This window comes from Eptatretus burgeri, chromosome 22, assembly GCF_056783735.1.
Source record: "Eptatretus burgeri isolate ZD-2024b chromosome 22, Ebu_testis_v1, whole genome shotgun sequence".
Lineage (NCBI taxonomy): Eukaryota > Metazoa > Chordata > Myxini > Myxiniformes > Myxinidae > Eptatretus > Eptatretus burgeri.
Genome location: NC_140982.1, coordinates 1,933,356 through 1,948,307, shown reverse-complemented (window position 1 = coordinate 1,948,307; position 14,952 = coordinate 1,933,356). Strand labels below are relative to the sequence as shown.

At 46.3% G+C, this 14,952-nt stretch overlaps 2 protein-coding genes across 16 annotated transcripts; one reads left to right on the top strand and one right to left on the bottom strand.

Annotated features, from left to right (window-relative positions):
* Positions 1-18: 18 nt before the first annotated feature.
* LOC147008063 (uncharacterized) lies at positions 19-6,575 on the bottom strand. 14 transcript variants are annotated; one of them, XM_085865816.1, is made up of 5 exons: positions 6,436-6,568; positions 1,953-2,025; positions 1,417-1,641; positions 979-1,275; positions 19-708 (listed from the first exon to the last, which is right to left on the bottom strand). In XM_085865816.1, exons 3-5 carry the CDS (start codon positions 1,540-1,542, stop codon positions 562-564), a joined length of 570 nt encoding a protein of 189 aa, XP_085721942.1. In that variant the 5' UTR covers positions 1,543-1,641; positions 1,953-2,025; positions 6,436-6,568; the 3' UTR covers positions 19-561. The 14 variants fall into 14 exon arrangements, with proteins under 14 accessions (XP_085721942.1, XP_085721949.1, XP_085721938.1 ...); XM_085865823.1 differs by having other exon boundaries at positions 1,417-1,633; XM_085865812.1 differs by lacking the exon at positions 6,436-6,568 and adding an exon at positions 5,873-5,959.
* Positions 6,576-10,512: 3,937 nt separating this feature from the next.
* Positions 10,513-13,469, top strand: LOC147008062 (uncharacterized). 2 transcript variants are annotated; one of them, XM_085865796.1, is made up of 5 exons: positions 10,513-10,711; positions 10,787-10,849; positions 11,081-11,143; positions 12,232-12,912; positions 12,997-13,469. In XM_085865796.1, the coding sequence occupies exons 1-5, from the start codon at positions 10,561-10,563 to the stop codon at positions 13,092-13,094; spliced, it is 1,056 nt and encodes a 351-aa protein (XP_085721922.1). In that variant the 5' UTR covers positions 10,513-10,560; the 3' UTR covers positions 13,095-13,469. The 2 variants fall into 2 exon arrangements, with proteins under 2 accessions (XP_085721922.1, XP_085721921.1); XM_085865795.1 differs by having other exon boundaries at positions 12,232-13,469.
* The last annotated feature ends 1,483 nt before the right edge of the window (positions 13,470-14,952 follow it).

The window sequence follows — 14,952 nt, the reverse complement described above, 5'->3', positions numbered from 1 at the left end:
GCAAGGAGTGAGGCAAGGTTTAACGATGAAAACTTTTTTATTGTTTCTGTCCCAACAACTTGGACTCGGTCGAACTAAGTTAACAAACGAAGTGATTAACTCATCGTTACCGAAGGAGGATATTGTGGTGAAAATGGTCGACAAAGCACAAGAGAGACTTCCCACGTGACAAGAATGAAAGGAAATGGGAAATGCAAAATTCTGGGAAATCATAACAAGTTGTAAATTGAAATCACAGGTTCCTCCACATACAGACTACCTGGTGAACCGAAACATGTTGGTGGTGTATGAACACGAGAAGGCTGATCTCTCGTTTCTCGGGAATGGTTACCCCTCTTCATCGAACTTACATGACTATCCTCTGCCAAACCCACATTGCTGGAGTGGTTGTAGAGCTGGCACAGCGAAGTCTGTCGGTGGTGGTTGTAGAGCTGGCACAGCGAAGTCCGTCGGTGGTGGGCCATTTTGGGAACCCCGTGACATTTGTTGTGGATGCTTGCTCGAAGGATCGATCCCTGTCCCTGAGGGATGTAGTCGACTCATCCGCTCGTCACTTTGATTCTAATGCCCAGGTTGGGGTTGTTGTGATCTACCGGTGATGCTTGTGCAACTCGGGATGCCCCTGGATGATGGTCTGACATATGGAGGATCCCAGAGGACGGGTCGTAGAAAATCATGCAGATAATTTCGATCGGTGCCATCCAAGGACTATAAAAAAGGGTACACACGTGTCACGATGCACAGAGGTGTGAGTAGTGCTTGTTGACCAGCAGAATTATTACCAAACAACCATTTATACATCAGAATACAGTATTTGAGATGTTACGTGCTACCGTGTACCGCAAATACCTGCAAGCTCCCCGGGTTTGCACAACCCCATCGACTTGAGAACCAAGTTCTTAGTCCCCAAACCAAGGATTGAGGTTGTGCACCCGAGGTGTTGTGTGACTGTGCACCACGGTCGGACGGATTAATCACCTGCAACGAAGGTTGTGAAGCTGGCACAGCGAAGTCCGTCGGTGGTGGGCCATTTTGGGAACCCCGTGACATTTGTTGTGGATGCTTGCTCGAAGGATCGATCCCTGTCCCTGAGGGATGTTGTCCACTCATCCGCTCGTCACTTTGATTCCACTGCCCAGGTTGGGGTTGTTGTGGTCTACCGGCGATGCTTGTGCAACTTGGGATGCCCCTGGATGATGGTCTGACATATGGAGGATCCCAGGGGACGGGTCGTAGAAAACCATGCAGATAATTTCGATCGGTGCCACCCACGGACTATAAAAAAGGGTACACACGTGTCACGATGCACAGAGGTGTGAGTGGTGCTTCTTGACCAGCAGAATTATGACTAAACAACCATTTTTACATCAGAATACAGTATTTGAGATGTTACGTGCTCCCGTGTACCGCAAATACCTGCGAGCTCCCCGAGTTTGCACAACCCCATCGACATGAGAACCAAGTTCTTAGTCCCCAAACCAAGGATTGAGGTTGTGCATCCGAGGTGTTGCGTGACTGTGCACCACGGTCGGACGGATTCATCACCTGCAACGAAGGACCCCCGCCACCACCGATACGCCAGGCCAGAAGAAGCCTGGGTCACTGGAGCTCCACACAGGGATTCCTATAATTCCTGCAGCACTGACACACACTGTCAGTTACAACTGACATTCCCAATTGAATGAAGCGTTAGCTCCGGTTTTTGTGCAAAGCCAATCCGGACGGTCCTTTCATTCCCCCGCAGGATCGTTATCGGGACAAGAACAAGACATTCACGATCTTTCAGGGCCTCCTCACCTCGTGAGCTCATCAAGCAACAACCGCTTGATGGTTTGGACGATGATTTGCATTGAAGGTATTTATTTATTTAACTTGTGTACACACGATCAAACCAGGAAAGTAACAATGGGGTTCGAAAAGATTGCGGCTTGGGATTGGGGGAGGGGGATTACCATGAGATGGTGGTGCACTGGCTGCTTGAAGCCCTGAAGGAATGGAACGGTCTCAGGAAGGTAGTTCCACAAACTAAACGGGAGAGAAGAGGAAACAAGGAGTTGAGGTGTGCGGTAAGCCTGGAATTTGGGATAAACAGGAGGGGACGGTGGAACAACCCGTGTGTCTGGGAGAAGCTGGACACTGTCCTCCGAGCTGTGCAGTGAGTGTGTCATCACAAGCTCATCTTGTTTTATTTTGTCTTTGGCACAGGAGGAGGCCTTTCGGCCCATCGTGCCTGCACTGCACCAATCCCAGTATCGTCACCCATCCCGATACAAGCTACCGTTACCATTCATACAAGCCAATATATCCAGGTACCCATCGAAATCCCGTTTAAACTTAAACCTAATGAAAGTCACGTGACCGGTCTTTGCGAACGAGCTTTGCAATCCCCGTTACCAGTCAGGAGCGGAACCTTGCCGCCAAATTTCAGCCGGATCCCTTGTCCCCAAATGTCCACTTTTGTAAGTTGCCTGTTTATTTGCTGCACCACATCTCTCTCCCCTATCTCTGCACAACACACCCCAATAAATCCTGATCGTACCACATACCTTTCCTCGCCCATTGAAATAAATTATCAGGAATGTTCCCAGCTCATCTTTGTGGTTTCTTCCATTGATCCAGCATGGTCCGAATCCAAGCTTAGCCGGGACTTTATTCCCAACGACGTGTTCCTTTTAGCGGGTACGTCCTTGGCAGTTCGCTCAGCTGCATCCGATCCGCAAAAGTGATCTGGTCCGGCAGAGTGATCCGGTTTGGATAAGGCGTACCGAGGGCGTGTTCCCTGGTAATTAAACCACGTGATTAATTAGGTAACCCGATTAACACATAGACGGGAGGACCCGAAGTCACGCGGTTGAGTTATTGGCGTCCATGGTCGGTTAAGTGACCCACCACGTCACGGAATTATCGTGTGTGACGGCCAACAATTCCGGGGAGTCTGGTGGGAGCCGAGATAGCTTCCCCCCCCCCCCCTAGTGGTCTTTTCACCCGAACCCCGGCCCGCAACAATATAAAAGGAGTTCGGTCTCGACGTGCCTGTGTGTGTGTGTGTGTGTGTGTGTGTGTGTGTGTGTGTGTGTGTGTGTGTGTGTGTGTGTGCGCGTGTCCGTCCGTCAACAAGTGTCCCAAAGGGTATTCCACTAATCAAGCAATAATGGTGCCCCACAGTGTGCAGCATGCATGTACACATGTAGCATCGCAAAACATACATATACATACAAGAAGCATCTAACATGCTGCACATAAACAGGATGATAAAAAATACCAACATAATTAAAACAGCAACGAGCAATGCCGGGTGTCCCTTCTCGTTTCTTCTTGTCACGACAGGATATATAGATTACAGTAGATCTACGTACATCATAGTATATTTGTGCACATACACCAACACAACAGGCACGTACACTCACACACCACACACCTCCGGGAACAGGTGAGGGTCAATAAATTACAAGTCCCTCCCCATGGCTTCACAAAACCTCGAAGGTCAACGACTCGACCCTCTCTGACGTCATAGCAAAGATCGTAAAGCGGAGCAAGATCTCCCACTCGTGCGCAACCGTGTTCGATTCGGTGAAGTACGCAACGGAGCAGTACGGCGGCCATTTTAGTGAGCAAGCTGCTTTCTCGGTTGTAGTTCGACCGCTGTATCGATCGCGGAGTAGGAGGCAGGAGAGGGGCAGGAAAGAGAGTAAGGCGATGATACATTATCCATGTACAAGACAGTTTCTTTGTATCACAAGTGAAATTACACAAAATAAGAAGAGATGAGATAAAAGAAAGGGAGAGAAAGAAAGAAATTAGGACGGAGAAATAGAGAAGAGAAGCTAACAGATAAAAAAGAGAAGGCAAATTGAGAGAGGAAAGGATAAAAATCAAATCCCAGACACATGCAGAAAGTATATTATTCTTACCTGGAGATGTATATATATATATATATATATATATATATATATATATATATATATATATATATATATATATATAATTATATATCGGGCGTAGTGGCGTGCGCTTGTAATTCGGCTACTCGGTGGCTTGGACTGGAGGATCGCTTGAGGACGGGTGCTCTGCGCTAGGCCGCGCTATGAGAGGGTGTAGGGCAGCCCGGAATCATGGCGAAACCCAATCCTTATCCCTGTGTCGTAAGAAGCGACCAGGGTTGCGTCAGGAAGGGCATGCGGCGTAAAACCTATGCCAAATCATTATGCGGATCATAACGGATGATCTGCTGTGGCGACCACGAATGAGAGCAGCCGAAAGATGAACAACATATATATATATATATATATATATATATATATATATATATATATATATATATATATATATATATATATATATATATATATATAGCATCATCATCAACAAAAGAAGTCATGCAACATAATCTGTATGATAAATATCACCTTCCAAGAAAGTATCCTTAGAAGTAACTATTTAGGCATGGGGAGAAATCCGGGGAGGGGAGGCAAGGGTCACCACCCCCCCCCTCCAACACACACACACATTTTAATGGGTATTGAATGTTCTCCCAAATGCCCCATCAATAGTTGGTGAAGACCTTTTTTTCTTGTTTCTCACCTCTGAGTGCCTCCCCCCCCCAATCAATTTTTATTTTTGCTTCCACATCTTTATGCCTCCTTTTTATGCGATTTACGCCAATGCATTTCGCCGTGGCAAAAATAGTTAAATGTATCTGTATTATTTATTGTAAAGCGCCTGATTCTAAGTGCTATTGAGATGTAATTTAAGTGTTATTTGTAGTTTTAAATGGTACATTTACATGTACGGTATGTCAAGTTTATGAACATAAATATAATGGTGTAAGAGTATTGCACGTGGCAGCCAACCGAGGTGGAAACTGGGTCATAGCTTTCTGCCATTGACTAGCAAATTGAACAATAGTTTTGTTCTATTTTGCTTCAAAGTATGACCTTCTTTTCAGCAGACCCAGTGCCATACACCATACACCATTACACACACACACACACACACACACACACACACACACACACACACACACACACACACACACACACACACACACAATACACAATAACCTGTTGTACAATATCAAAATGATTGGTGTTCACGTAAATATGGAAGAATTTCTATTTAAACTTCATAACTTTACAATATATTTCCAAATGCCTTTGTATTCCAAGTTCAGTATTCCTTTATTTTCCTTTCCAAGTCTGCATTTTCCAGTATCTTCATTCATGTAGATGGATTTACTTTACTGGAAAAAAAAAAAAAAAAAGTTCCGTGTCCTTGGTAAATGTACTTTTAAACGCTTTACCTGCAATGATTGTTCACACATTTTACAGGTGGAAATGAAACTTACAGTTACCCACGCTGAACATTGCATCATCTCCCGACAATTGATGAAAAGATAAATGATTTTCAATGATTTTCACGACATCAAGTCGGTGTTCGATCAAAATATGAGATGCACAGGTGTCCAGGTATTTAAACATCCAATATGCACAGGTGTCCAGGTATTTAAACATTCCGGTGTTCGTTTTCCTTTCCCTGTTCTTAGGGAATCTGAAGAAAGACAAATCAGGTCGTTTGGATCGACGGTTTGAGCAGTTTATTGCTGAGCATGATTCTGAGCATGAGGAACGAGACGCCATTGCTTTGTTACCTTGTGGAACATGTGTGTTGTGAACAGATTCCGGGTTGTTGGTTCGCGCAAGCTCGCTCTGCCTGTACTGTTAAAATGGCCGCCGAGGGAGTCCGTTGGATACTTCACTGTTTCGCACGAGTGGGCCGTCTTGCTCCGCTTCACGATCTTTGGTCAAACTTCCCAACAACGTTTGGTCTTCCACTCTTTCCCAAATACCATCTCTCATCCTGACAGGAACCTCACCTCAACTCCTCAAGCGGGACTCCGACACCACGTGTTCGTTGGATTCTTCTTCTTCTTATTCTTCTTCTTCTTCTTCTTCTTCTTCTTCTTCTGTTTCCCACGGTGAATGTAACGAGAAAATTCCACCTTCCTCTCACATTCAACGAAACATTTCCTTCCTTTATTTTAAATAGTTTTAATTTTTAATCTCGGCAACAGGTATTTCCACGAATCGGTCACTAAATAAAAGGTGTTTAAAATAAATCCGCAATCACGAGTCGGCGAAGACGCCGTTGCTAACTACACCGCTTAGGCGTCCATACGGTGTTCAGGGAATTATTAAAAGACGTTTCACGTGACAATCTCAAGTTGATCACGTGATCGTTTTTTTGAGTTCCTCATGTCGGTTCGACCACCTGAGAGGTTCCGACTGTGCTCGAACCGTCGTTATGACCCTTTTCATTGGTTTCTTCGGGAGCACGGCGGTCTAAACGAGGTGTAAAAGTCTCGATCTCCGCACCGCACCGTACGTACGTACGTACGTACGTCACGTGTAGAAATTAGATTTATCGACTTTCACTCACTTGATCAAGGTTGATGACTTCGTGCAGTCTGAGCGGCGTCACATCAGCTGTGAAGCTTGAAGTTCAAGAAGAAGCAACAAATGGCGAGTCACCGGCGGGTCAATTCGGCGTCGTGTCCACCAGATGATGTGATCCGCTCGACGACTCGGGGGTCATCAATGGCCAGTGCCCGTGGGAATAAGCTGCTCACCTTTCGGTGAGCTCACCCTCAAGCTCACCATTTGGTGAGCAGCTCATTCCTGTGGGACGATGATGGTCGTCCCACAGTTGAAAGGAGTGGGTTGACGATCGAGCCGCGATGAGGCGTGTGGGACGAAGCTGCCAGGCAGGACAAGCCTCGTCACACGTCCGTCCCTCGAGGGGGAGGTCCAACAGCCCGATAGTAGTGTGGGCTAAAATGATTGGTTAAGAAACCAGATTTTGAAAACCTGCACTACTACCGGTAGTCAACGACGTAGAGCATGCATACAGCGCTCTGTAGGCTTCCACTGACCAATTTATAAACACGAGTACATGCCCGAACGTGCAAAAACAAATTAAAAAAAGAAGAAGAATTGTCACGTCAAATGTGACGTCATAGCACCGTGTCCTGTCATTGGTTTGGTAAATAAATGGCCATAACTTGGGAACCACTTGTCCGATTAATATCAAACCTTGAAAAGGCACATCCACAGGTTCCCAGCAATATACGTGGCAAGTTTCATTTAGATCAGACCAGTGGTTGTCGATAAACGGCGGTCGCAGACAGACAGACAGACAGACAGACACACACTGACACACAGAGATTGCTGCAATTATCGATAGATGATGCGATAATAATAATAATAATAATACATTGAACATCTTAATTCTTATAATACAAAATGTGTTCAAGCAAGATACTCGTAACACGGATGGAAATATAAATCGAAACGCAGCAAACGACCATAGGTTGGCAAACATTGCTCAGGCTTGATTGGCCGAATGGCCTCGTGCATTGAAAATGCTCAAGACCTACAACGGCATGACCTTCGAACCGGAAACCGATGACCATGCCGCCGAGGATCCAAAAGACCTTGACACGCTCATCAGGAAATTTGACGATCACTTTATCGGTGAGGTCAATGAAACTTTTGAAAGATACCATTTTAACGGAAGAGACCAGAGACCTGATGAGAACATCTATGATGATGTGACTGCCCTGAGAACCTTGGCAAAGACGTGCAACTTTGGCGAGCGACATGACAGTCTCGTTGGAGATAGAATCGTGATCGGCATGATTGACCAGAGCACCGGAAAGCGACTTTTGGAGCGAGACCTCTCACTGAAAAAGTGCATGTCCATTTGCAAGAGTATGGAGGCATCTCGCAGCCGTCTCAAAGAGTTCGGAGCCACAGGTGCCGAGGCACAAACCGTGCACCGGGTCCAGCAGCGAGACAAAGGAAAAGGCGACACACCAAAGCGTTCGCCCACAAGATTTACCAAACCCTCAGCACAAAGACAGCAGGACTGTGAATTTTGTGGCTACAAGCACATCAGAAGGAAGGACAAGTGCCCAGCATGGGGGAAAACGTGCAAAAAAATGCAATGGAGAAAAATCACTTTGCAAAAAAGTGTCGGAGGGCGAACATCCACATGATACAGGATGGAGGCAGCTCATCCAGTGACTGTGAGTGGATTGACTGCATAACAATGCGAGAAATTGTTGGCACTGTGACTGATGGCGCAGATGAGATATCTGCTGAAATGCTGATTGATGAAACACCAGTGAAGTTTCAGATAGATTGTGGTGCATCTGCAAACTTGCTACCAGCCAAGTACGCAAATGGATGCCAGCGTGACCCATGCAAGAAGACACTCGTTCTGTGGAATAAAAGTGAGGTGAAGCCCCTGGGCACCACAAGGCTGAAACTGCGCAATCCACAGAACAGATAGAAATACTTTGTGGAATTCATTGTAGTGAAAGAGAACTTGGCCCAACTCCTGGGTGCAAAAGCGGTGCAACACATGGGACGGATCACTGTTAACAATAGGGAATTCAAGAGAGTTGCAAGCGTGAGGGATAAGACTGACCCTACGGCCGAACTTCTCGAGGAGTACAAAGATGTCTTTGGCGATGGTCTGGGCAAACTACCAGGGAAGGCCCATCTTGAAACTGACCCGACAGTTCCGCCAGTCATCTCGCCACCGCGTCGGGTACCCATCGCACTGAAGGACAGATTGAAAGCAGAGCTGGACCGTCTGCAAGATCTTGGAGTGCTTACTCCTGTGGACCAGCCGACCGATTGGGTCAGCCAACTTGTCATCTGCACAAAGAAGTCGGGCGATATGAGACTATGCATTGACCCGAGACCGTTGAACCGAGCTCTCAAACGTGAACATCACCCTCTCCCAATCATAGAGGACATCTTGCCAGATTTACAAGGTGCCAAAGTATTTTCAAAGGTTGACTTGGCATCAGGCTACTGGCACGTTGAGCTTGATGAGGCATCAAGCCTGCTGACAACATTACAGACGCCACATGGAGGATACAAGTCAAATCGTCTCCCTTTTGGAATAAAGAACGCATCGGAAATCTTTGAGAAGCGCCTACAGCAAGCGCTGCTGGGTCTGGGAGGCACGATAGTAATAAGAGAGGACATTACAATCATTGGAAAAGGCGCCTCCATTGAAGAAGCAAAAGTCGACCATGACAGCAATTTGCGTGCTTTTCCGCAGCGTTGCCAGGAGAAAGGCATTAGCCTTAACCAGAAGAAATGCGAGTGGCGCAAAAGTGAGGTGCCACTGATGGGCCATGTCATCAGCACTGATGGCCTGAAGGCAGACCCTGACAAGATCGAGGCCGTCACCAAACTACAAGAACCGAAAGACGTCCATGAAGTCCAGCGCCTGGTTGGATTTGTCAACTACCTGGCAAAGTTCATGCCCAGGCTATCCGACGTCCTCGAGCCGATTCGTTTGCTGACTCGGCAAGACATAGAGTGGCACTCGGACAGGCCACTAGCTCGTGCATTTGCTGAGATCAAGCGACTTGCGACGACGACACCTGTCTTGGCCTGTTATGAGCCACAGAAAGAGCTTGTCGTGCAGTGCGATGCCAGTGAGAAAGGGCGAGGTGCAACGCTGCTCCAAGAAGGTTTGGGCGGCCATGACGCTCATGACAATGACAGTTAAATATCAATATCGTTACACTGTGGAGGGATCCGCTCTGAGGTAACTCGCCTCCGGATTGGTTGGGGCGCGTCGGGCGATCGGTGTCCTCCCCTCATTGGACGAGGGGAACATTCCATCTGGCTGGGCGGGGTCGGCTCTGAGGTGATCTCACCCCCGCCTACGTCCGTGGCCTCGAACACGTGCGTAATGGCGCTGAAGGAGTGGAGGGGATTTAATGCAGAAGACTAACGAGAAACTCGCAGCGCACACATTAAATTCCCATTAGACATAAGGGAGAGATTCTAACGATCCACATTTACTTAACGAAATAACTAAACTTTGGGTCAACTGTTTGTGGGAATGTGAATGGTTTCCAGATTCGTAACAATATGAACAAGATTCACTCTGAGGGAAACCACAACCGAATTGTTTTATTGCGCATGCGCACGCTCCACCCCCTGGTGACGTCAATCCCAGAACATTCCAGGAGACGAATGTGAAACGCTGTGCGGTGTATAAACACGATTGTGTTTGATTTATATTTCGTGAATGTTAAACGTGTGGGAAGGTGTTTATCTCTCTGTCTCGCTGTGCAGTCACTCGTCGTGAGAACAGAATTATAATAAATATGAGATGCAGACTCGGCACATTACACAACACTGTTTGAGGAAACCGGAAGTGATGTAATAACGACGGTGTTGTTGCCACCAGGTGAGGAGAGGCTTGATCTCCACTTAATATTATTGTTGTTCAGATTGGCTTCTGAGTTTTAATATTAATGACGTCATTATTCAGAATTTTAACGGTTTGGTAGTTTTTCCCGTAACACGATCAATTGATGAGTTTTCCTGTTTCGTCGGTCATGTGACCGTGCGGCGCGAATCTGCTGTTGAGAAACCGTGAATCTATCATGATCACGTGATTTGTTTTCCCGGAATACTTCAGGTTCTCCCTCGTGTTCCTCACAGTCTCCTGGAGTGAGGACGATGCGCGATGATCCGAGATCTCTCGGGCGAAGATCACAAAGCGAACACCCCGGGATCCACGAACGGCTTCGATGGAGGAAACACGGTCGATCCCGGAGTCCGTCCCTCACACAGCGGGTCCATGGTCGGTTCACCCGAGGATAAGGAGTCCGGACCCGGTACGTGACGTTCTCTCCGTAACGAGATCTTGTGGTTCCTGGATGTTTCCTTTTCACGGATTGTTTGTGTTTCAGATGGTGTTGTGAAGGTGAAGATCGAGTCCGAGTTCGTCGATGATTCGTTCCCTCCATACGAAGGTTTGAACCACAAACTCATTCCCTCCACCACCGAAGGTGAAGGATCACGAGATCTCAACGAGTTGTGGACGGATTCGGATGAACCTTGGTGGACACGTTGGTTGGGTTCGTGTAGTAAATCCCTGCCGTTGTTAATTGAATCACATTGTTGTCCTTTGTGAATGAATGTGATTGTTAAACTGTTAAACGTTCCTGACTCACTTGGTTTTGTCCTTGGTTTTTTTTTTCCAGATCTTGTTGTGAAAATGAAGATCAAATCTGAGTTTGTGGATGAATCGCCCTCTCAAGACAAAGGTATGAACCTCATCGACATTGCAGTTGTACCATTTATAAACAACGATTAATGTACATTGTACGGAGGTTGTTCTCCAGACAGACGTTCTACTTAACTTCATGACGTGTAGGTACTCGAACACCGAGATCGAACAGAAAAAAATCATGGTTGTGGATGGGGCATGATTTGAGATGGTGGGGAACAGCTGTCTTCAACAGCTGGAGGGAAGAAGGGATTTAAGAGAATGTGGAAGTTGGTTACACAGGCAGGAAAAAAGAGGAACAAATGAGTGGAGGTGAGCATCAATCCTGGATTTAGGCAGTTCCACCAGAAGGTCAGGCCGGATTAGATCTGTGACTTGCTGCAGGGACCATGGAAACCTGTAATAACCTGTTTCATGGTCGGGTTGTCAGTGACGAAAACGTCTCCCCCACCAGGTTTCCTGGTGATGAGGGTGTATGATATGGACACTCAGCAGAATTATAAACAAAACCTGTCAAAGGGCCAAAACCTGCCAAAGGGCCAAAACCTGTCAAAGGGCCAAAACCTGTCAAAGGAGACAAACACCGTCCAGAAGTTCCTTGTGAGCCAATGACCATCCATATCTAGTGCCCAACTGTCTGAAGACGTCCTCCTGCAGTTGGGTTACTTTTTTCGGAGATTTGTGGCAGGATTTGCACTCCAGCCACCGGAAAACCCTTTATTCCGCAAAACTCCCATTCTACTGCCCTTCGCAGGGCAACTCGCCAGATGACGGGATTGGGGCAAAGACTTTGGGACCCCCACTCCTTGATGATAGGAGGAAAAACACGGATGTGTGTGTGTGAGTTTGTGTGTGAGTGTGTGTTTGAGTGTGTGTGTGCGTGTGTGTGTGTGTGTGTGTGTGTGTGTTTGGTTATATCTCTCTTTTCTTGTCTTTTTTGCTCTCATTTTACTCACTCTTTCTCTCCATTGTTTATTTATTTCCTTTTTCTTTCTTTCTCTCTCTCGTCTCCTCTCTTGCCATCGCTCAATGTTTTTGATCCAATTGGAGTACAATGTTTTTTCTGTGTTAAATGTTTCATTCTAAAAGGGATTTATTGATCCTCTTTGTGAATTGCCATTACAGAGAAACAAATGAAAAAGGATTCTTGTTCCAAGTGTTCCCCGTTGGTCGACACTGAGGTCCCCTTCAATCATCACGTGACACGGACTCTTTGTCAGAACGTTGATATACGTAGTGGTGTGTCCAGCAACAACAAGAAAAACAGTTCTCTCAACATCCGAAAAGAGAAAGTCGAAGGAAGTGATAAACGACACAGGTGTTCTCTGTGTTTGAAAGAATTTAATCGTTCATCAAATTTAAATAAACATCAAAAAATACATTCAGGTGTGAAAACCCACAAATGTTCAATGTGCAGTAAGGCTTTTACTCAATCATCAGATTTACACAAACATCAAAAAATACATACAGGTGTGAAACCCCACAAGTGTTGTGCGTGTGTGAAGGCCTTTAACCAATTATCAAATTTACATCAACATCAAAAAATACATTCAGGTGTGAAGTCCTACAAGTGTTCTGTGTGTGTGAAGGCCTTCACTCAATCATCAGGTTTAAACAAACATCAAAAAATACATTCAGATGTGAAACCGTACAAGTGTTCCGTGTGTGTGAAGGCCTTCACTCAATCATCAGGTTTAAACAAACATCAAAAAATACATTCAGATGTGAAACCGTACAAGTGTTCCGTGTGTGTGAAGGCCTTTCGTCGATTATCACATTTAAATGAACATCAAAAAATACATTCAGGTGTGAAGTCCTACAAGTGTTCCGTGTGTGTGAAGTCCTTCTATCATTCATCAGATTTAAACAAACATCAAAAAATACATTCAGGTGCGAAGTCCTACAAGTGTTCCGTGTGTGTGAAGGCCTTCTATCAATCATCAAGTTTAAACAAACATCAAAAAATACATTCAGGTGTGAAGTCCTGAAAGTGCTCGACATGCAGTGACGTCTTTACACAGTTCTCAACTTTACAGAAACATCAAAGAATCCCGATGAAAGTTAAACCGTACAAGTGTTCTGAGTGAAACGAGGCACTGTAAGCAGACATTGAACTCGTGTACAAATTGAAAAGGACAACATTCCTGAAGGAGTTGTAACAGTGACTTTGGCCTAAATAATGACGACATGATGTTCAATGATCAAAATCTCACACGAAACCCAGAAAAGTGAAAAGATTATGCTAAAGGAAGAGAAATGGAACACTCGGACTCGACGCATGCACCAAATACACGTTGTTATGTAAAACAAGTTAATTTTGTTTTCATTCATCTTTGTTTTGTTTATTAAACTTTTTCAATTTATCGATGATTCTTGTGATTGATAAATGATTCTTGCATGGAAGCACGAGTAGTCCAAGTTTGAAGTGGTTCCTCTGCACCAAGCTGTGTTCCATTGGTGGGTATCTTTCTAATTCTGGACCAAGCAACCAACCAACACAGGTCATTGTTCTGTCCCAAAGTGTGTAAAACACCGCCCGGAGCCAAGTCGTTCGGAGAGAAACTCCTTCCCTTCCCCAGTGGAGACAAACACCGCCCGGAGGCAAGTCGTTCAGAGAGAAACTCCTTCCCTTCCCCGGTGGAGACAAACACCGCCCAGAGCCAAGTCATTCGGAGAGAAACTCCTTCCCTTCCCCGGTTTAGACAAACACCACCCGGAGCCAAGTCGTTCGGAGAGAAACTCCTTCCCTTCCCTGGTGGAGACAAACACCGCCCGGAGCCAAGTCGTTCGGAGAGAAACTCCTTCCCTTCCCCGGTGGAGACAAACACCGCCCGGAGCCAAGTCGTTCGGAGAGAAACTCCTTCCCTTCCCCGGTGGAGACAAACACCGCCCGGAGCCAAGTCGTTCGGAGAGAAACTCCTTCCCTTCCCCGGTGGAGACAAACACCGTCCGGAGGCAAGCCGATTTTCATCAGTAAACCAAAAAGAGGTAGATGTGATAAGATTGCACACCAAGATGTTCAGTGTCGTTAACATTGTCACATTGGTGTACCATGGTTCTTGTACACTCACTGACCCAATCACAGGAGCTGTTTTTTCTATGGGAGAGTCATCCTGTGCATCGGTGATGATATTGTTACGGATTTCAGAATCCAGTCTGATGAATGCATCCACACATCCAGGTCCTCAGACAGTTATTTCCTGAAATGCATGTTAAGATGAGCCCCATCCCCATGTTTAATGGGATTTTAAATGGAATGCGTTGAGAAGGGTGAAGAATTGATCCCCTCTCTTGTGGGAATTTTTTAAATATACAACAGACACGTTTACACACATTTCTTTCGAGAACTCTGAAGCCCGCCCTGATTTTTCCTCAGCAACGTTTATGTACGTATTTCTTTCGCAAGCGCCGACGCCCACCTTTTTTGAGAGCGCACGGGTCGTCATGGTAACCGTGCGCAAGTGGGGTGGGGTGAGCTTAGTGGAGACTCTGCGCCCGCTGAGATGGGCCGCAGATATAAAACGAATTGGAGATCCGTTCTGAGACGAGAGAAGTAAGAGGAGGGAGAAGAGAATGAGAAAGAAAGCCATAGAGGAAAAAGGAGGAGAGAAGCGAGCAAGACGCGGGCAAGCGAGCCGAGAAAGAAGTGAGAGTTGAAGCATGTGAGGGAAGAAGCGAGTGTGTGGGTGTCTGACCAGCGTCAACGAGACAATTCGCCCTTCCCAGTGCTTGAGCAAGTGAGCGTGTGGGTGAGAGCAGCGCCGACAACGAGTGAGGCACGGGTCGGTCACCAACGTGTGAGGCGCGGGTCATTCACCGACGGACCGTGTGGGTCACTGGACGTCA